Genomic DNA, 21,513 nt, shown 5'->3' with positions numbered 1-21,513 from the left:
CAGGGAGCAGGTCCTCAAAGAATCAATCCTGAAGCACTTACATGAGAGGAAAGTGATCAGGAACAGTCAGCATGGATTCACCAAGGGAAGGTCATGCCTGACTAATCTAATCGCCTTCTATGATGAGATTACTGGTTCTGTGGATGAAGGGAAAGCAGTGGATGTATTGTATCTTGACTTTAGCAAAGCTTTTGACACGGTGTCCCACAGTATTCTTGTCAGCAAGTTAAGGAAGTATGGGCTGGATGAATGCACTATAAGGTGGGTAGAAAGTTGGCTAGATTGTCGGGCTCAACGGGTAGTGATCAATGGCTCCATGTCTAGTTGGCAGCCGGTGTCAAGTGGAGTGCCCCAGGGGTCGGTTTTGTTCAATATCTTCATAAATGATGTGGAGGATGGTGTGGATTGCACTCTCAGCAAATTTGCGGATAATACTAAACTGGGAGGAATGGTAGATACGCTGGAGGACAAGGATAGGATACAGAGGGACCTAGACAAATTGGAGGATTGTGCCAAAAGAAATCTGATGAGGTTCAATAAGGATAAGTGCAGGGTCGTGCACTTAGGACGGAAGAACCCAATGCACAGCTACAGACTAGGGACCGAATGGCTAGGCAGCAGTTCTGCGGAAAAGGACCTAGGGGTGACAGTGGACGAGAAGCTGGATATGAGCCAGCAGTGTGCCCTTGTTGCCAAGAAGGCCAATGGCATTTTGGGATGTATAAGTAGGGGCATAGCGAGCAGATCGAGGGACATGATCATCCCTCTCTATTCGACATTGGTGAGGCCTCATCTGGAGTACTGTGTCCAGTTTTGGGCCCCGCACTACAAGAAGGATGTGGATAAATTGGAGAGAGTCCAGCGAAGGGCAACAAAAATTATTAGGGGTCTGGAACATATGACTTATGAGGAGAGGCTGAGGGAACTGGGATTGTTTAGTCTGCAGAAGAGAAGAATGAGGGGAGATTTGATAGCTGCTTTCAACTACCTGAGAGGTAGTTCCAGAGAGGATGGTTCTAGACTATTCTCCGTGGTGGAAGAGGACAGGACAAGGAGTAATGGTCTCAAGTTGCAGTGAGGGAGGTTTAGGTTGGATATTAGGAAAAACTTTTTCACTAGGAGGGTGGTGAAACACTGGAATGCGTTGCCTAGGGAGGTGGTGGAATCTCCTTCCTTAGAAGTTTTTAAGGTCAGGCTTGACAAAGCCCTGGCTGGGATGATTTAATTGGGGATGGGTCCTGCTTTTGAGCAGGGGGTTGGACTAGATGACCTCCTGAGGTCCCTTCCAACCCTGATATTCTATGATTCTATTCTATGAACTCACTCCACAGGCAAACCAACACAACACAACCAGCACCCCTCATTTGCCACCTGCCCAGATCCACACAACTCTCCCAGCACAACACAACCTGCACAGAATTCAACACAACCACCCACATAACAATACAACCAAAGCCCCAAACACATGTAGCTTCTGACTGCAGCATCCCCCACCCGCCATCTGCCACCCACACAGACCCACACAACACAACCCACATGCTCAATCACATTTACCATAAAACAGAACCTCAAGCAGTAAAGTGCTGGTTATTGCTTTTTTCTAAATGGTTTTGATTTCTTTTTAAAAGTAAAATTAAAGGGAATTTCAATACACTGAGTCCTTTCAATGCTCAACTAGCAAAATGTTCTGATTTTTTTCCTAAATTTTTGTTTAGAGGTTTTTCAGCCAAAAAAATAATTGAAACCGTGAATATTTTCCAAACAGGATCATCACTTTCCAACGGTCCTTTCATTGTAAAATGCTTGAAATAATAAAGAACACGACACAATACTCAAACATGGTTAAAAATGGTCAAAAGCAAAATGAAATGACTTTGTTGAAATGAAACATTTCAATGGCCCAACCCCTAATTCCCCCCTGCACCCGTTTTTCAATTTTCCCCAGACATGCTCCTCCCCAACAACTCCCTTTGCCCACCCTTACTCCCACCCTCACCCCCACTCCCGAGCTCTGATTCCCTTCAGCCTGCTCTCCCCAGGTCCCAGGCTTCCCCTCTCATGGGGCTGGGTGGCTGGGGCTGGAGGCCATAGGCCAGGCTGGTGCAGTGGTATCCATCATATCTGATCTCCAGAGCCCCATATCTAGGGGCAGGCATGTTGGTTGGGTGGTGGTGGGGATAGAGCAGCGTATGGTCTGTTGGGCACCCTCAGACGGATGGTTGGGCAGTGGAGCAGGTCAGGGGATCTACAAGCCCTGGGCAGTTCCCAGGGGTAGGGGGGGTTGAGTCCCTGAGGGCCGGAGAGCAGGGCTGAGACAGGGAGCAGGAGGGGCCTGATGAGATGAGCTCAAAGGTTTCCCTGGGGCATCACCCTGAGCCCAGATGGGGCAGCAAGGGATGGTGGCGCTGGGAGGGAGCAAGGAAATCCAGCTGGCATCCAGCAGCTCCGTGCCTATGTGGCAAACTCCTCCCCCAGCCAGCTGGGCCATCTCCTGAAGCCCCCCCTTGCTCCTGTGCCAGGTCATGGTGGCAGCTGCCCACATGGATCTAGAACATGGCCACACAGGCAGCCTGAGATTCAGGCTAGGTGCCCCGGCCGGCAGTGCCCCGCAATGCTCACAGCACTGGCTGATGACGAGGGCGGTCCTCAGAGCCCCTGGACACTCAATGTCCTGGTGCTGGAGCTGCAGGTCCAGTTGGGCTGAGCTCAGCACAGGATCCAGCAGCATATCCCTTTGTACCCCATGCCCACCCATGCTGCTCCCCATGCCGGGGTGGGGGGGGAAGGGGTGCAGGGCTGTGGGGAAGGCCCTTCCGGTATAACCTGCTGCCCCATCGCTGGCCAGGATCAGATGAGGCTTGAAATCGCTGGGCTCAGCAAGGGGGAGATTTGAGGGGCTTTAGCTTAAGCCAGCGGCTCACTGGCTGCTTGCCATGCTGAGCGCAGCAAGTCAGCTCCAAGCTGGGCGGTGGGGGGAGGTGGAGTGGGTCTGCACCTGCTCCTTGGCCACCTGTCCTTGCCACAGATTGGGTGGCCGGGAGCACCTGACGGCCATAGCCCGCAAAATCCTCCCCAACTGGCGTGTGGCTGGCACTGGGGCCAGGGCGGGGGCAGTCGGCGCCTGGGGAGCGGTGGGGAACGGTGCCGCTTCTCGCTCCTCGTGGGCGAAGAGGGAGACTGGCGGGGGGTGCCGGACATTTAGGGGTTGGTCTAGGGTTCCCCCTGTCGCTGAGCGCAAAAGAGCAGCTCAGCGGGTGCACCCGGACCATGGGCACTGGTGCCAGCGCAGAGGAGAAACACTCCCGCGAGCTGGAGAAGAAGCTCAAGGAAGATGCGGAGAAGGATGCCAGGACGGTCAAGCTGCTGCTTTTGGGTATGTGTTGGGCTATGGAGCCTGCCCCCCCATCCTAAGCCTGCCCTTCAGATCCTGAGCCAGCCCTCCATCCTGACCAGGCCCCCCATCCTGACCAGCTCCCCCAGAGCCTGACCAGTCCCCCCAGTCCTGAGCCAGCCAGTCCCCCACATCCTGCCCAGCCCCTGCAACTCCTGACCAGCAAGCCTGTGGTACTGGGCCTTCCCAGAGGGCTCTGCACCAACGCTGGCAGGTCCCGTGTCACGGCACTGGGGGATCCAGCTCAGGGTGGTGCCAGGCAGGCAGGGCAGGTGGCACTGGGCTTCAGTTCAGACTCCCTTGGCATTAAACACACAAGCACAGACGCCCAGCACCCCGCCCTTGAGCGCCCCCAACTCTGCCCTCCCAGGGGCTGGGCCTGGGGGGACTGTGTGTGACCAATGGATCTGAACCCACCTGGCTCCCCCACACTGACAGAGATGGGGCTGGTGCCTTAGAGACACCGCTGGGACCAGCTGGGGTAAATCCACAGCAGCTCCTCCGACCGCCATGGGAACAGACTCCCGGCTGATGGGACTCAGCTTTGCTGGTTGACTGCTGTGGCCCTTGCCTCACTGATGTCATGGCGCTGCGCCGGGGAGGGTCTGGCCCGCTGTCGCTGGCTTTACACCCCGCTGTTCCAGCCCTCGGGGCGGGACCCAGCGGACAAGGTCTCTGAGGTTCTGTTGCGCTGTCCCGGGGGCTCGCAGGGTGCCCCAGGCAATGCACATGTACGCTGGGCTGGGTGGTACCTTTCCCTCCACCCCATTGCTGTGGCTGCCCCATCTCAGGCCAGGCAGACAAGGATCAGGTCCGGTCACCTGATAACAGGTGCTGTTCCCACACGGCAAGGTTGGGGCAGAGCCTCCAGCTGTCTTTGCATCCACACCCGGCCCACAGATCGCTGGGGCATCAGTGTCCCCTTCTTCTGTGGCTAGCATCTGCATGGGCCCTCCACCTGGGCCCAGGCGGCTCTGCCTGGGGCGTGGATGCTTAAGCTGAGCTGTGGTGCAGATCGCATTAGCCAGAGCCCTGTGTCTGCAGAGAAGCGATTAGGGCTGTACCTGCCCCGCCCCCGTTCTCAACTCTCCAGCTTGCTTCGCAGCCATGCGCTGAGTGCAGCCAGGCGACTGTGGGCCAGGGCGGCTGCGTGAGGCTGCCACCATCTTGCCCAACACACCAGCACTTGAACTGGGGCCCTCCGGCGCTAAAAGCAGGTTCTGGGACTGTGCCTGCCTCCGTGGTTCTAGCACAGAGGGGGGCCTGTGACACATGTGGCCCAGTGGGCTCCAGTCCCACCCCAGGGCCCTGCTAGTCCATCCAATGGGTTGGTCCATCCAACCAGAGCCAGGGAGGGATTTGCAGCAGAACTGTATGGGCACAGAGGATGTCAGGCCACGTGATGCCCAGACCACCCAAGGTGGCTCTCCATCTCCCTTGCCCCCTCCGCTCCCGCTCCATTGGAGCTGATTAGCAGCGGGCTCCCTGTCGCACCCACCCAGTGCCCCACGGCATGGCGACCCAGGTGGCTGCGTCGGGCTCCACACTGGGCATGTTCCCTGCCATGACTTTCCTTTCTGTCCCCCAGGAGCTGGCGAATCCGGGAAGAGCACAATTGTAAAACAAATGAAGTAAGTGGGTTCACACCGCACTGATGCCTACCTTGCTATCCACAGTGCCCCTTACTGGGAGAGGCTGGGTCTGGAGTAGCTGGGAGCTCCCCATAGCCAGCTCCTGCCCCACCCTGGACGCCTGGTTTTTGAGACAGGATCTCCCGCAGCAGCCTTTACTGGCAGTGGCATGCTACCCCCCACCGATTTCTGCCTTTCCAGGTGATGCCCAGCTACGATACGCTAGGGTGCAACCTCTGGGGCTCCCCAATACCCCTCCTCACCCCCAGGGAATTCTGCCCACCCACCATGCCCACTGCAGTGTGCTGAGACTGTCCCTCAGGCAGCACATGCCATCGCGGCATGGCTGCCATACTGCCAGGCTCATGTTGGGGAAACTCACTGGAAGGGAGCGAGCCGGTGGCAACGCCTCCAGCCCATTGGGTGCCCTCTGTGCTTGGCCAGGCATTGCCAGGGAGTGCCCAGCTGTGGAGCCCGCGGCCTCCCTCAGGCTCACCACCTGCTCCTGTCTCCATCAGGATCATCCACCAGGATGGATACTCCCTGGAAGAGTGCCTGGAGTTCATCTCCATCATCTACAGCAACACCCTGCAGTCCATGCTGGCCATCGTGCGGGCCATGGGCACGCTGAGCATCCAGTACGGGGACTCGGCCCGGCAGGTGAGCGGCTGGGCACAGGAGGGGGATAGGTGGGGTTCTGCACCCCTCTCGACCACATATAGCAGTTGATGAGTCCCCTATGGCCCCAGACAGCAGAGCTGGGTAGTTTAGCTCATATGTTTAGATCCAGCGGGTCCAGGTTCAATTCCCACTGCTGACAGGGCTTTACTTCAGAGCATCCGGTGCCTCCTGGTGAGCCTGGGCCAAGCCAAAGCAACTGATCTTGCTGCACCCTGTCTCCCCAGGACGATGCCCGTAAGCTGCTACACTTGGCTGACACCATTGAAGAGGGCACCATGCCCAAGGAGATGTCTGACATCATTGCCCGCCTCTGGAAGGACACGGGCATCCAGGCCTGCTTCGAGCGCGCCTCGGAGTACCAGCTGAACGACTCGGCCGGCTAGTATGAACCTTCCTGTGTAACCTCCTAGGGCACAGGCCGCCCAGGCAATACCCCGGCTCAGGTGCCCCCACAGACCTCATCACAGAGGCATTAGCAAGGGAGTGGCCTGCCAGTCCCATGGGAGATGGGCTAGGAACTCCCCTGGCTTTGCACTGACCTAGAGGCTGGGAGGAGTTTGGGGAACATCAGAACAAGTGGTTTGACTGTTCCCCAGTATGTGAGGGAGAGTGGGGGGGGTTCTCCGCAGCCCACCCCCACCTCACCCCAGCACCTAGTCCCATTCCTCTGGCACAGGCAGCCCTCTGCTGAGCCCACACGGGTGCTGGCACAGGGAGGTGGGTACAGGGCCAAGAGGGTGCAGGCTGAGGAGGCATGGCACTACTGGGACTCAGAGCAGCTCCAGAGGCCAGTGTGGGGCCAGGGGAAGAGGAGACCGGGGCCCCTCTCCTGGAGATGCAGAGAGGGGGTGGGAGGCAGGAGGCGGGTTGCTGTCTGGGTGCCCGTGAGGAGGTCTGTAGCTATAGCGTGCCAGCCCTTTGCTGTGTCCACACAGCACCCGATCTCAGCACCATGGCAAGAGGAAGAAGTAACAGCAGCAGCAGGTGGTTCTAGGCACTGGTCACCCTAGAATATAGCAGCGTGTGGGGTGGGTGGGGTCCAGCCAGCTCCAAGGGGCCTCTCGTGCTGGGCACTACCCAGACACCCAGCGAAAGCCAGGCCCTGCCCCAGGGAGCCCACAGCCTGGGGCGAATGGGCATCTGAGCTGGAAGCTAGTCCTCTCGTGGTGCCCACTTGAACTTTGCCAGCTTTGGTGAAGCCGCTGCCCCCCTCTGAGCTCCTTCAAAGCTACCAAGCTCAGCAGCCAAAGAGACCCCAGTCAGTGGGATGCAAGCATGAGGCAGCAATGGGGCTAGATCCCTGACCCCCATGCACCTGCTTGAGCTGTCCAGGGCCACCCAGCCAGAAGGGCACCCAGCCTTTGGCTCCAGCCACTCTGGGCCTGGGAAGCATGGAAACCATCCCTTGCCATCCCCGAGGTGATGAGTATTTCAGGCCCTTCCTTTCTGCCTGGGCAGCTACCTGAGTGATGTGGCGCGCCTGGTGGCACCCGGCTACGTCCCCACAGAGCAGGATGTGCTGCGCTCCAGGGTCAAGACCACCGGCATCATCGAGACCCAGTTCTCCTTCAAGGACCTCAACTTCAGGTAGGGCATGGTGCGGGAACGAGGCCCTGCTAAGCACAGACAGCCCGCGGGATGTGGGGGGGGGTATCAACAGGGGTCCCAGCAGCCAGCTCCAGATGCGTGTGTGGAGAGCCGCCCCAAGACCTGTGGAGCACTGGAGAAGGGGGTGCTGGGCTTGGGCAGGACTCTGGGGCCTGGAGCACTGGAGACCCAGTCAGGGGGAGGCTGGGATTCGAAGGGTTAAGGCAAGGAGGAGATTTGGGCAGTGGGAGGGATGGGAGCAGGCGTGCAGAGCTGGGCACAGGGCCTGGGGCTGGCTGGGCCAACGCTGCGCATGCCCTGGGGTGGCAATGCACCGACATGACAGAACAGGGCGGTTGGGGCCCTCTGCTTTCCAGGGCTGTTTTCCCATTGAGCTGATACAGTCTCCAACAGCCTCTGGCCCCAGCCCCCTCCGGAGACTGGCTGAGCACGCTCAGCCCAGGCCCCTGCCCTGGGAGGAGGCCTCTCCCACCTGCTGAATCTTGGCACCGTAATCTCACCAGGGCTCATCCTCGTCTTCATTTGTTATTGGCTGGCGCCATCTAGTGCTGATGCACCCAGGCTGGGCGCGGTGCCGGCCGGGGCTCTCAGGGCCCTGCTGTGCCGGTCAGGCTGCAGTCTGCGGCCTTTCCATTGTGGGCAGAGCAGAGGTTTTAACTCCCCCCCGGTGAGAACCTCCAATTAGCTCTTGCTCCCCCATTACGGGAGCTTTCCCGTCTCATTCCGCGGAGGCTCCTTTCCCTGCTCCAGCCACCTCTCCCCAGTCCCAGCTGGGTGGCCCTGGCCAGCTGCAGCCGGAGATGCCACATGGACACTGCCCAGGAGCTGGGCAGCCCAGAACGCACCTATCCTCAGCATGACACTCTCAGCCCATTTCCCCTTGGGTGGGCAACACAGCTGGCACTAACCAGCCCTGCCAGCGGCTGTGCCAGCCAAGCCTGGACTGGGGGGCATGGACCACAGCTCCTTGGGGGTTGTCCTTCCAGGTAAGAGTGTTGAGACCCCTTGCCCAGTGCCGGACCTGCTCCGTGGCTAACCCAGCACCGTTCTCCACCACACTGTGCCCACACTGTCCGTGCCACCAGCTGTGCCCAGGTCTCCAACAGTCCCTTCCTTGGCAGCCGTCACCCCAGCTGTGGCCAGCCCCGAGCTGTGGTCAGCCGCCCATGGCCAGGTGCCCCTGCAGAGATGCCCCCAGCCCAAGCAGTAGCAGAGGCCACAGGGTCCGGAACAAAGCTGTCCCCTCGGGAGGTCTCTCCCCCCACGCTAGCAATGCGGCCCATGCCCACTTTGGAGCCTGGCTGCTCAAGGGACCCTCTCCCCGGCCCCAGGATGTTCGACGTAGGCGGCCAGCGCTCTGAGCGGAAGAAGTGGATTCACTGCTTCGAAGGGGTCACCTGCATCATCTTCATCGCCGCCCTCAGTGCCTACGACATGGTCCTGGTGGAGGACGACGAAGTGGTGAGTGGAGCCTGGCTATTGGGGGGGGGGCGAGGCCCTTGGCGCTTAGCCAGAGGGAGCCGGTCAGGCCCAGGTGCAAGCAGAGTACCGACCCAAGCACTAGAAGAACCCCAGAGGCCTCAGATACATGCTGAACTCCGCCAAGGCCAGCCTATCACAGAGCGCTTCCAAAAACATCCAGCCAATCAGCTCACGCCCCTGAGACTGGCTAGCCAATCGGATCCTCTGTGCAGACATGGAGTCCGGGGAGGGAGCATGGGGCTGTGGTCACAGCACAGGGTGGGGACTTTAGCAGACCTGTGTTCTGGTCCTGCCCTGCCTGTGACCTTGGGCGAACCGTCCTGCTGATGGCGGAGACCGTGGGGTGGACGTGGGGAAGGGGAGGTTTCACAGGGGTTTTTAAGCTGCTGATACAGCGAGAAATAATCTACCTGGAGCAACAGCAGCCACCTCCCTGGCCTCACTCCGAATGCCAATAATTGGCGAATAAGCAGAGACAACAGCCCGTTGGGAGGCAGCGTGGCCTGGGGTGGGGTGGGGTGGGAGGGAGCATGACTCAAGGTGGGGGCTCTGTGCCTGGCTCTGCCACTGGCCTGCTGGGTGACCCTGGCCATGTCACTGCACTGCTCTGTGCCTCAGTTTCCCCAGCTGTAAAATGGGGATGATGCTCCTAGATTCTGTAAAGCATGCTGCGATCTCTGGATAGAAACCTCTCTGTGTTATAACAGGAGCTAGTGGGGCTTGGACCCACCAGGCAGCAGGGGCTAGGGATCGCAGGAGAGCAGCAGAGCACGCACTCAAAGGCTACAAGGGTTACCAAGCTAGACAGGGTAGGAGACCCTGTAATCTGTCCTCCACTGGCTCAGCCGGCCTCCCATTCACACCACAAACACTCCAGGAGACGAGGCAGGAAATTGATGCTTGAGATGCAACTAAAAGCCCCATTTGGCCCCTTATTCCTCCCCAGAACCGGATGCACGAGAGCTTGCATCTCTTCAACAGCATCTGCAACCACCGCTACTTTGCCATCACCTCCATCGTCCTCTTCCTCAACAAGAAGGATGTCTTCCTGGAGAAGATCAGGAAGGCCCACCTCAGCATCTGCTTCCCTGATTACGACGGTAAGTGCCCAGCCTGCTGCGGGTCCTCTGCTGCACGTTTTGCGTGGGGTGGGGTAAAGAGGGTGCAGGGGAACTGGGTTTTGATTCACAAGTCAAATGGGTTTTCAGGGACAGACAGACACCCAAAAGAGCCCGGATCCAAATGCCAGCGACCAGCATGCAGGTTAGTTATGCACAAGGTGACTGAGGGGGGACCAGTTGCAGGGCACATCTCAGAAGCCAAGCTAAGTACCAGATCAGCTACTTACACTAAACACGCCCACCGGTTAGCTTTATGGCTGCATGTACCTGTGCTTCCATCACTGGCCACCAGATCTCCCCACGCTCCGTGCAAAGGCTGCTACCCCTGCAGGGTCAGTGCCCCTTCCCCCCGCCAGGCAGAAGTTGGGGGTTAGTTTTTATGCTGTTGACAGTGGGATTGATGTTCATGGAGCTTTTTTATTTTTAAAGATTTTTTTATCAACTTACATTTTCGCAGTTATGCACAATTCGGAGTTTTCAGCGGTTTTAACTTTTCTCTCAGTTTAAATGTTCGTACTCGTGGGAGATTGCGGGGGGGGGGAGGGCAGACAATAATTATTTAATGCCAGCAGATGCTGAGATTCAGTTATAGCTGTATGAGCCATCACCGCACCATTGTCACCATCACCCAGCCAGCCATCGAAAACAGAGCTGCTTAAATGGACAAAGCAGGCCTGGCTTTACTGTCCAGGCGTTAGGCCATTGGTCCAGAGCCTCCGTCCATCCCCAGCGTTGGCTGGGCCCCTGAGAAGGTCTCATGAAGCAGTTTTAATCGCTTGCCCATCTGGACATGCCGAGCCTTGCCGATGGAAGTAGGGTTTCGTGAGTTTGGGCATGCAGGTGAAATCGACGTTTAGTGACATTCACCGATACAAATCAAACCCTGCCAAACCTGCTCAGAACTTAGCATCTCTTCCCTGGTGCTCAACGCCAGCTGGGAGAGGGTGGAGCTGCTCAGGCAGGTTAGAGTCCTCCTCTGCTGTACTAGGGTGTGAAAGGAGGGGGCCCAATGCTGGTGGGGGGGTCTCTCCCTGTTGTTCCCTAATGGCTAGAGCCATATAGGGATTTGGGCACCTTGCTGCCACTTAGATTCACTGCCATCAAGGTCAGAAGGGGCCATTGTGATCATCTAGTCTGACCTCCTGCACATTGCAGACCACAGAAACTCACCTGCCCGCTCCTGTAACAGACCCCTAACCTCTGGCCGAGTTACTGAAGTCCTCACATCATGATTTAAAGACTTAACGTTACAGAGAATTCACCATTTACACTAGTTTAAACCTGCAAGTGACCTCTGCCCCATGCTGCAGAGGAAGAAGGTCTCTGCCACTGTGACCCAGAGGAAAATTCCTTCCCGACCCCAAATATGGCGATCAGTTAGACCCTGAGCATGTGGGCAAGACGCAGCAGCCAGACACCTGGGAAAGAATTCTCTGTAGTAACTCAGAGCCCTCCTCTCTAGTACCCCATCACCAGCCACTGGAAATATTTGCTAAGGGCTGTCATGGATGGGCCACATGCCATTGTCCTTCATCAAACCATCATCATCATCCCTCAGCAACCTCAGCATATCGTCCCTTCCGTAATCTTTTCATGCTCAGTTCTGGACATCAGTTAGGTGTTTTTGCCCCCACTGCTTCCCTTGGGAGGCTGTTCCAGCACTTCACTCTGATGGTTAGAAACCTTTGTCTAATTTCAACACTAAACTTGCTGATGGCCCGTTTACATCCATTTGTTCTTGTGTCCACATTTGCACTTAACTTAAATAACTCCTCTCCTTCCTTGGTATTTATCCCTCTCATGTATTTAGAGAGAGCAATCATATGTCCCCTCGGCCTTCTTTTGGTTAGACTAAACAAGTCAAGCTCTTTGAGTCTCTTCTCATAAGACAGGTTTTCCATTCCTCGGATCATCCTAGTAGCCTTTCTCTGCACCTGTTCCAGTTTCAGTTCATCTTTCTTAAACATGGGAGACCAGAACTATATACAGTATTTATTCCAGATGAGGTCTCACCAGTGCCTTGTGTAATGGTACTAACACTTCCCTGTCTCTACTGGAAATACCTCGCCTGATGCATCCTAGGACCAGGGATGAAAGTAACTTAAAGGACTTACTGGTACGCCGGAGTCCTGAGGGGGGGGCTTTAAATCCCCAGGCCGGGGCTTCAGCTGTGGTAGCGGTGGCTGGGAGCTCTGGGCCGTTTAAATCACCCCTGGAGCCCGAGTGCTTGGGCAATGATTTAAAGGGCCCGGGGCTCCGGCCGCTGCGGGGAGCCCCGGACCCTTTACATCGCCAGCCTGGGGAAGCTGCGCCCTGCTGGTATGGTCGGCAGTGTACCGGTACGCCGTACAGTACTGTATTGGCTTACTTTCACCTCTGCCTAGGACCGCATTAGCCCTTTCACGGACGCATCACATTAACGGCTCAGAGTCATTCTATGACCAACCAATATACTCAGGTCTTTCTCCTCCTTTGTCCCTTCTAATTGATACATCCCCATCTTATAGTCCAAATTCAGTGCCGCTTAAGTTCAACATTTGGGTGCACTCAGCTGCTGCCAACTCTCCAGGTGCCTGAGTTTCCACCGTTAAAGTCCCCATGGTGCCTAGTGGTTTCTGAGAGTGAGCATGCACAGAGGTGCCTTGGTCCAGATGTGGCAGGGAGTGGGATGCCGGGGGGATGGCCTGGTGGCAGAGCCACCCACGGGGGGGAGCAAGTGGGGCAATTTACCCCAGGCCCTGCAGGAGCCCCCATGAGAATGGCTGAAGTCTGAGACAGGGAAGGGGCCAGTAGCATAGCTAGGGGGGAGTGGGGCAGCGGCAGCTCTCCCACGGAGCACAAGTGGTGCCTTTTTAATTTTTACTCACCCGACGGCGCTCCGGGTCTTTGGTGGCGGGTCCTTCACTCGCTCTGGGTCTTCGGTGGCGGGTCCTTCAGTGCCGCCAAAGAACCGGAGCAAGTGAATGACCCGCTGCCAAAGACCCGGAGCGCCACTGGGTGAGTACAAGTGGCTGGCACCTTTTATGTCCGCTCCCCCTGGCTATGCCACTGGAAGGGGCCCCCGAAATAGCTTTGCCCCAGGCCCCCTGAATCCTCTGGGAGGCCCTGCCTAGTGGTTGGAGCAGGAGTCAGCAGTCAGGAAATGAAGCCAAGGGCCAGAGCCAGGTTCCCTGGGGCGAGCTTGGGAAGGGGCCATGGCAGCTGTGGACGAATGCTTTGAGCAGTCAGCGCCCTGCTGCTGGGCTTGAGCTGATCGTCTGAGCAGGCCCCACCATGTTCCTCAGGCAGCCGGTTGGTGAAGCCAGCAGCTAAGCAGGCGGCCTGCAGGTCCTCACACCTCCATGATGTCCCTGAAGCCCTATCTCACACTGGGGGCCTCCCCTGAATTCTTGAACCAGATGTTGCTCAGCCTGGTAGGCCAGCCTGCGGCGTCCAACCTGGGGTGGGCCGTGACCCTAACTCACACCAAGGCCACCACAGAGAAGGAGAGCTGCCCAGGCTTTAGGGTGCAGTGGGGGCCATTGCCCAGTGGTTGAATTATGGGGGCCACACTAGAACTGACCAGGTTACACCCCCATAACTCCAGAAGAGGGCTCCCAGCTGAAGATCCCAGGGAGGCAGGGTGGGGGACCAAGTCACTCTGAGGGTCTGGGGTTAGCTCCCTGCCCCCAGTATTTCCTACTGGTTAGCAGCTCCACCCACTGGCCAGGGGGGTCCAGCACAGGCCTGTGAATGCAGGTAGCTGAATGCCTTGCAGCACTAAATCCCTTGGGGGGCCAGCCCTGAATTCCGCAGCCTGGGGAGCCCAGTGGGGGCGGTTTAGGTTGGATATTAGGAAAAACTTTTTCCCTAGGAGGGTGGTGAAACACTGGAATGCGTTGCCTAGGGAGGTGGTGGAATCTCCTTCCTTAGAATTTTTTAAGGTCAGGCTTGACAAAGCCCTGGCTGGGATGATTTAATTGGGGATGGGTCCTGCTTTTGAGCAGGGGGTTGGACTAGATGTTGTCCTGAGGTCCCTTCCAACCCTGATATTCTATGATTCTGGGAGAGCCCCCGAGGGAAGCATTGGGGAGGGGGGAGCAGGGAGGCTGGGGATGGGGACTCTAGGGTCTCTCTCTCGCCAAGCAACCCAGCAAGTGAAGAGCTCATAGCCCAATGCCTTGGGACAGCACTGCCCTGGCTGGCAGCATGATACCCCTACCACAGGACAGGGCTCACCAGGTCCCCAGCTACCCTGTTCAGACGAGCATGTGGGCAGGCGTTTCCCAAAGGCAGGTGCTGCACTGCTGGGGAGGAGATGCTGGGGCCCAGATTCACAGATGCTATGACATGCCAAACTCCCACAGAACTCACTGGGGAGGGGTGAATCCGGCCAGTGCTCTGCACACCCAGCAGAGGGGGAACCTGGGCACAAAGCCAGCTCAGCTGAGCTATGAAGCTGGGACCAGGCCCTCTGTCAGGATCCCCCCTTATCCTGGGGCAGGGTCAGTGCTTCCCTCCTGCCCCGCACAATCCGCAGACCCACCGTTAGTGCCAGGCTCCTACGTGGGAACACTGCAGTGGGCAGCGGAGGGCAGCTTGCGTCCAATCCTCGAGCCCAGGGACACCACGGCCGTGTGCCTGGGTCCAGCATGCCACGTGGCACCAACTTAGAGACTGCCCCCCAGGTCCCTGCCACCCATTGCCCATCACACTCCCAAGCCCCTGCCCCACCAGAAGAGCCTTAACTGTGCCCTCAGTCCTGGCCCTGCCGTCCATACCCCTGCCACACAGCCAGTCAGTCAGTCGACTGGCTCCCCTCAGTGCCAGGCGGAGCAGGATGTCCTGCTGCTGCCAACTCTTGGGGCATCTCTGCCAGTCCCGCATGGCAGGTGTTTGCAGGAGCTGATCATGCTGGCAAGATTCTTTGCCCACACTAGGAGTGGCTATGGCCATCTCCCTGCGGGAGCAAAGCTACGGGCTGCCCTCAGTAAGGAGTCTGGCTGGGAGGCTAGTCCTAGCAGAGCACCATTGTCCACCAGTGGTTCTGGCTCTTTGCATTTACACTGGGGACAGGGGGTGCCAGCCCCCATGGCGCCTCAACTGGGGAGGGCACAGAGGTGGCAGAAAGTCCCCTTTGTCTCTCTTGCGGGGCAGCTCAGCCCTGCTGTTTAAGCTGACCAGGGTATTTTCAGGGGGGAGAGGGAGGATCTGAGACACGCATTTGGACTAGACTGTGGAGAGGAGAAAGGGGAGCAAATGGAGTGAATGGGGTAATGAAGCTTTGGGGGATCTCAGCAGCGGGGCCCCCGTAATGGCCTGGGGTGTCTGGCTCCTTGGCCAGTGGCCCTCACAGCAGGTTTGGGGGTGGGGGCAGGGAGCTGCTGGCAGGCTCTAGGGTGTCCACGCCTCCCCACAGAGCTCAGCCAGTTCAGCAGCTGAGCCACCCCCTGACCCTGTCCTGGCACTGGTGCCTCCACAGGACCCAACACGTTCGAGGACGCAGGCACCTACATCAAGGTCCAGTTCCTGGAGCTCAACATGCGCCGGGATGTAAAGGAGATCTACTCACACCTGACCTGTGCCACCGACACTGAGAACGTCAAGTTCGTCTTTGACGCCGTCACTGACATCATCATCAAAGAGAACCTCAAAGACTGTGGCCTCTTCTGAGCCCCTGGTGCCGCCCCCCCCATCATCACCCCCCAGTGCCGCAGCCCCCACAAATCACCACGTCCCTCCCAGCCACAGCCACCCCCCCCACCAGCCCCCAGTGCCACATCTGCAGCTCCCCATCTGTACCACATCCACATCCCTCCTCCCGGTACCACGGCTGCGGCAACCCATCATCCCCTAGGTATCACAGCCGCAGCTCACCATCCAAATCCCCCCATTGCCCCCTGCCACCACAGCTGCTGCTCCCCCTCTATCCCACATCCCCATCCTCTTTTATTAATAAAGAGTCTAGCCTCAGCCTCTCTGTTCATCGCCCCGTGCCGAGGGTTCCGGATCCCTGGCACCGAACAAGCCAATCTCGTGGCCTCTGCAGCCCCATGCTCAACAGAGAGCATTGGTCCTGCAAGCACAGCTCCCCAGGGCTGGTGCAAAGCTCACAGCTTCTTTCCATGGGGTTTCCCTCTCCCAACGGATCCCCAAACTTCCTTTCGCTGGGGACAGAGCCAATCAAAACAGCACAAACGGGGGGGTTTCTTTCTACATTTTATTATTTCAAACCATGTGAACAATTTGGTAAAACATCCTGTGATAAAAGCTAGGCTGCGTCCGTCGCTGGCTAAGGGCCCCAAGGAGCTCGCCCTGTGGGGCCCGCTTACGTACAGCAGTGTTTCCTCAACCGACGCTACAGTTAGAGCTAAGAAACTACGTTTAAAACAGAGTTGACAGTAGAGCAACCTCATGAGCAATCCCCGCCCACTGGGGCAGGGGAGGAGAAGGAACGGGAAAGACACGGACGTGATCACCATCACTTAGTCCTTCGCTGGCGTCTTAGCCCTTAGAAACCTAGTTCTGCCGATGGGAAAAGATGCGGCTCGAGGTTCTGGGCCGTGTTCTCCCCATGCTGGGGATCGAGTCTGGCCCGGAGATCTGAAGGGAAGAATTTATTTGAACCCAATTCTAAACACAACTCATGTTGGAGCAAACTACGGAACAGATGTAAACGTACTAACACCCCTCAAGGCACAATTTATTTATTTATTTAAGTGTAGAAGATTTTGTGAGGACAACTTGACCATTTAGTACTGGACTTTGTTAAATAGTTTTAAAAAAAGATCTCCTTTAAAAAGCAATGTAAAATACAATTTTATTTTCTTTTTTTTTAATTGATTTTTTTTTAAAAGGAATGTTGATTTTTTCTCTTGCTGGTCTGTGCAAATCACAGAAGCCTGAGGGACTTGCTGGAGCCCCCCCTGCCCCAAATGAAAGAGCAACGGTTCGAATGTAAACATTTGGAAAGCGATTTCTTAAGCGAGGATGGCCGGGAGCAATTCCAACCACAGTTTCAAAAAAACAATGACAAATGTGGGTTTCCCCCACCCCCAAAATAATTTTTTTTGTTTTGAAATTGCTGCGCTTTAGTTTAATGGGATGAAAATGCCCCAATCTACAGCCACTGATCTGTCCTTGTGGGGGTGGACAGGGGGGAGAAATACCAGGCAGGTTCAGGTAGAAACACGGTCTGCAGCAGGCGGCTTGCTGCCTTCATGTCATGATCATTAACCAAAGTCTTTTATTAGGAGAGGAAAAAAAAAACAAAACACAAAAAACCAAGAAGCAGAAGTTGTTAAATGGTGCAGTCCTTCCTTCGTCGGCAACAGCCTCTCCTCCGGTACATGCAGTTCAAGTAGTCCTAGAAGAGAGACGCACCCAGGAGTTATGCTGGTGAGCCCTGCAGGCCACGGCTGATCACCACATTACCAGGCTGGTGGGACTCTCCAGGCTTAACAGGAGATTCTGGAGTATGGAGAGACCAGACAGGATAGACACGTGCAAACCAGAGCAGGGGAGGGGGGGGGGCACTGCCATCTGGCCCATGGGCAGCACTTGAGCCCTGCTGCAGCCCCCAGTGGGACTGTAGGGGGAGAGGCAGAGAGATGGGAAAGGGGAAACAAAAGGAGGTTCCTTTGGTGCCAATTTAATACCATGCCCCCGGGTCATCAGCCACGGGGATCGAACCGGCGACCTCTGGATCTGAGCACCCGCAGCTCTGGCAGTCAAGGCTACAGCAAGCTCAGCAATGTGTGTGTGTGGCCCCCCTGCCACAGGAGGGGCAGGGCCCGCGTTCCACCTATCTGCCAGGGCTATCAGGAATGGCAGCAGCCTGGCCTTATGCAAGGTGCCTGGCTCACAGTGCCGTGAACATGCCTTCAAACACAGCCCTTGAGGGAGCACATCTCCCCGCCCCAAGGGGAAACTGGCATCACCGGGAGCTGCATTCAGAGCGGAGGCTGAGGGCAGTGGGACTGTGAGCACAGGGCACAGCCATTGAGAGGCACGGGCTACCAAACCTAGGGCACAGCTTCCCAGAGTTGCTGCTGGAGTCCCTCCCCCAGGAGCTACGCGTGAGTCCCAGGCTCCCCAGAGCCCAGTGTCCCCCAGCACAGCTGGCTTTGTAAGCTGTGTGTGAGCCACCCCGGGAAAGGGAGCTAGCTGGATGCTGACTGGAGCTGCCCTTCCCATGGCCTCTCAGGCTGGTCAGAGGACACGGGCACAAGCCCCATGTCCCGGCAACACTGGGCCCTGTGTCTGGCCTCAGGCATGTCAGCGTCGCTGGCCATGGGTGCTGCAAAGGTAAGAGCCCCCTCACACCTACTGGCCTCCCCAGGGAGGGCCCAACACCTGGGCCTGCTGCAACCTGTGCCACCTAGAGCCAGTCCTCTGCTTCTGCAACCCATGGGCCACCCCTGGGCTCCCCACCATAAAGCATCAGGGCAACAGCTTGATGCTTAGGAGGTGATGGCTGGGGGCCAGGTGGCTTGGATTTCACCACGACTGGGCTCCAATCTGCCCCACATGGGACAGGATCACTATGCGAGGTAAAGAGGCTGCAATCTCCAGCCCGCCAAGGCCTGCAGGCCCCACCCCATGAGGTTGCTGGCCCCCATTCCCCTCCCCACAGGCCTGAAGGCCCCCCAAGCCGCTTCCTCATAAGCCTGTGGCTCCCTTCCCCCAGCAGCAGCCCACAGAGTGAGGTTCTACCATCTCTGGGAAATGTCGCCCTGGCCTATACTCTGCCTGCCTTGTACATTACTGAGAGGCACCCCCTTGGGCCGATGCATGCAGTGGGGCTGCCCCACCCCACAGCTCAGTGGGGCTGTTTGAGAAGAAGCAAGGGCCCGTTTGCTCACGCACCCGTGGCTGAGGGGCTCACAGGAACATGGCGAGAGAAGGACCCTGGCTTCACAGCCAGCCCCAGAGCTCCCCAGCCTGGCCTCCTCCAGTCCCGGCATCAGTGCCTCTCCTACACAGGCTGTCTCTGGGCACCAGCCCCGCCCCTTTTCCTCAGCCTCTATCCCTGAGCCCTTGCTGGGTCAGCCTCACCTTCCCCCATTCCGTAGCAGGTGCCGTTCCACCATTAGAAGAGCCCACAGTCCTTCAGGTTGTTTTTGATGATGACATCGGTGACGGCGTCAAAGACAAACTGCACGTTCTTGGTGTCGGTAGCACAGGTGAAGTGCGTGTAGATCTCCTTGGTGTCCTTCCGCTTGTTCAGGTCCTCAAACTTGCTCTGGATGTAGCCGGCCGCCTCATCGTACTTATTGGCCCCTGAGGAGGAGGAGAGGGAATGAGCCACTTGCGTACAGGGCACAATGCTAAGAGGCAGCCCCCCTGAACACTGATCCCCGATTGGTCCCTTCCCCTGGCAGTGCCTCGGTTTCCCCAGGCAGAAAGCAAGATCCTGACCTGGTGCTCGAGCTGGGTCTGTGCCATGGATACAGTCACACTTTACACCACAGGGATGTTTGCAAGCAGCCTACAGATCGTTAATAAATGAACAACAGATACTTTAATAAATGGCTATTAGACTGCTAGAGTGCGCATAGGTTGCTTATAACCACAGCTTACAACAGGAGTGGGCAAACTACAGCCCGTGGTCTGGATCCAGCCCCTTAGGGCTTTGGATCCAGCCCGCGGGATTGCCACCACCGTGGTGCAGTGGGCCCCGCAGCGCTCTCAGAAGTGGCTGGCACCATGTCCCTGCGACCCCTGGGGGCAGAGGGCTCCCTGCGCTGCCCTTACCTCTGAGTACCTCCCCCGAAGCTCCCATTGGCCGGGAACGGGGAACTGCGGCCAATGGGACCTTTGGGGGAGGTACCTACTGGCAAGGGCAGCATGCTCAGCCCTCTGCCACCCCTCCCCCAGGGGCCACAGGGACATGATGCCAGCAGCTTCCCAGGGCCAGGGCCAGGGCCAGCCCTGGTCGTGCTGTTGCCACACCGGAGCCTGAACCCCTCCTGCAAGCAATTTCCCCACCCAGATGTGGCCCTCAGGCCAAAAAGTTTGCCCACTCCTGGCTTACAGCCATCCCAGCACATACCCCAGTCTTCATTCACTAACCCTTCATCACTGGCCCCTTCTAGAAAGTGTGACCCCCAAGACTAAGCCTCGTCCATGCTTCTCTCCTGGCCAGTGTAAATGTGGAGCTTCTCAGCCATACACATGCCCCCAACCTTGGTTGAATCCTGTTAACCTCTCAGCTTCAGGGAGATCTTGAGGCAATGAGTTCCACAGGTTAAATATACACTGTGAAAAAGCACCCTCAGCAGTATTCAGCATGTTGCCTTTCAATGTCCCCAACTGTCCCTGTGAGCAGAACCACGCCACCGACCATCCATGTGCTTGTGGACCTTGTCAGTCACGTCCCCCCTTACTCATCTCTGACCCCATCTCTCCACACCTCCTTGCTGGCACTTGTCTCTGAAGTCCCTTTGTCTTCTGTGCACCATGGTAGAAACGGGGTGAAGAGAGCTGGGCCTGGTGTACCAGGAATATTTCCTCCATTAGTCTGTCTTAGGGGTACCTCACACCGTGTTGTATTTACCTCTCATCCCTGTGCAGAAGGGCTGTGCTATTATCCCCAGTGTACAGATGGGCAAACTGAGGAACAGATGGGGAACCAGGGAATTGAATCGGAGTCTGCTGAGTCCCAGGTTTGTACCCTAACCATTGGACCAGCCTCACGTAGTCTCCCCCTTCGTTAAAATGACCCAATTTGAGCGGCTCTGTTGACTGCAGTTGTACCCTCCATTCCCCCCCACCCCTCAGGCTCCCTCCGCTCCTGCGTTAATGCCAGCTATGCTGAGGGGAGGGGGATGCCCCAAAGGAGAGTGCTCCCACACCTCCCCCAGACGCTGGATAGTGGCTGGCGAAGTTCAGAGCCAGGCCAGAAGTCCCAAGCAAAGGAGACGCTTCCACTGGCTCCAAAAGCCACCCAGTCACTAGGGGATTTGAATGTAACTTAACCAATCACACGTGTTCTGCATCAAGACTAGTCCGGGGCGTGGAGGGGGCTGAACAATGGGCGCCTCCAGTAATTGCTGATCTGAGGAGACTCCCAGCCATGTCGCCACTGAGATGCTGTTGTACTCACAGCTCATTTCTCACCCCACATGTGGCCACAGTTGCTTACAACATAACTTTAATCCCCAGCCTTCAGTGAGCAGCTCCCTCTACTGGAGGAGGCAGATTTCACACACATAGGACAGTGCGAGTCAGCCTTTCGTCCCCAGCACCGCCAGCTCTCATGAGGAGTTGTGCCATTGTATGAGATCACATCTTCCTTAAAAAAAAGTGTCTTGCCCTCCCAGCCGCAGAGGAAAGCTTGACGAGTGAGCCTGACTGCTCAGACATCAGAATCAAAGAAACAGAACTTAACAGCTGCTGGGTTTTAAATGCTCAGGAGTTTTAAGTTGCACTCGTGATTTCTGGGGGTTGGGCCCAATGTTTGAGTCTTCGGGCACCGATGCTGTGCCCCGGGATCTCACTCCATGACAATGCAGTGAGTGCCATGGGTGAGGGAATGTGGAGAGGGACAGTATCTGGCTCGGAGAACCTTCCCCACCCACCTTGGAGGACTGACCGGGTCTGTTGAGCCATGTGTCGA

The 21,513-nt window shown here is 57.1% G+C and overlaps 2 protein-coding genes across 2 annotated transcripts in view; one reads left to right on the top strand and one right to left on the bottom strand.

Moving 5' to 3' along the window:
- Positions 1 to 3,267: 3,267 nt before the first annotated feature.
- Positions 3,268 to 15,566, top strand: GNAT1 (G protein subunit alpha transducin 1). The gene is made up of 8 exons (XM_073354874.1): positions 3,268 to 3,373; positions 4,980 to 5,022; positions 5,541 to 5,682; positions 5,928 to 6,085; positions 7,162 to 7,290; positions 8,643 to 8,772; positions 9,740 to 9,893; positions 15,376 to 15,566. The coding sequence occupies exons 1-8, from the start codon at positions 3,268 to 3,270 to the stop codon at positions 15,564 to 15,566; spliced, it is 1,053 nt and encodes a 350-aa protein (XP_073210975.1).
- A 533-nt stretch (positions 15,567 to 16,099) lies between these two features.
- GNAI2 (G protein subunit alpha i2) overlaps positions 16,100 to 21,513 on the bottom strand; it is a 195,500-nt gene continuing 190,086 nt past the window's right edge. The window contains exons 8-9 of the mRNA XM_073352601.1: positions 18,951 to 19,175; positions 16,100 to 17,259 (exon numbers count right to left, since the gene is read on the bottom strand). Coding sequence (XP_073208702.1) covers positions 18,985 to 19,175 — 191 coding nt within the window. The 3' untranslated portion in view covers positions 16,100 to 17,259; positions 18,951 to 18,984. The remainder of the gene's footprint in view (positions 17,260 to 18,950; positions 19,176 to 21,513) is intronic.

Source organism: Lepidochelys kempii, chromosome 7 (genome assembly GCF_965140285.1).
Source record: "Lepidochelys kempii isolate rLepKem1 chromosome 7, rLepKem1.hap1, whole genome shotgun sequence".
NCBI classification, from domain to species: Eukaryota; Metazoa; Chordata; order Testudines; family Cheloniidae; genus Lepidochelys; species Lepidochelys kempii.
This window is presented reverse-complemented; position numbering and strand designations above follow the sequence as displayed.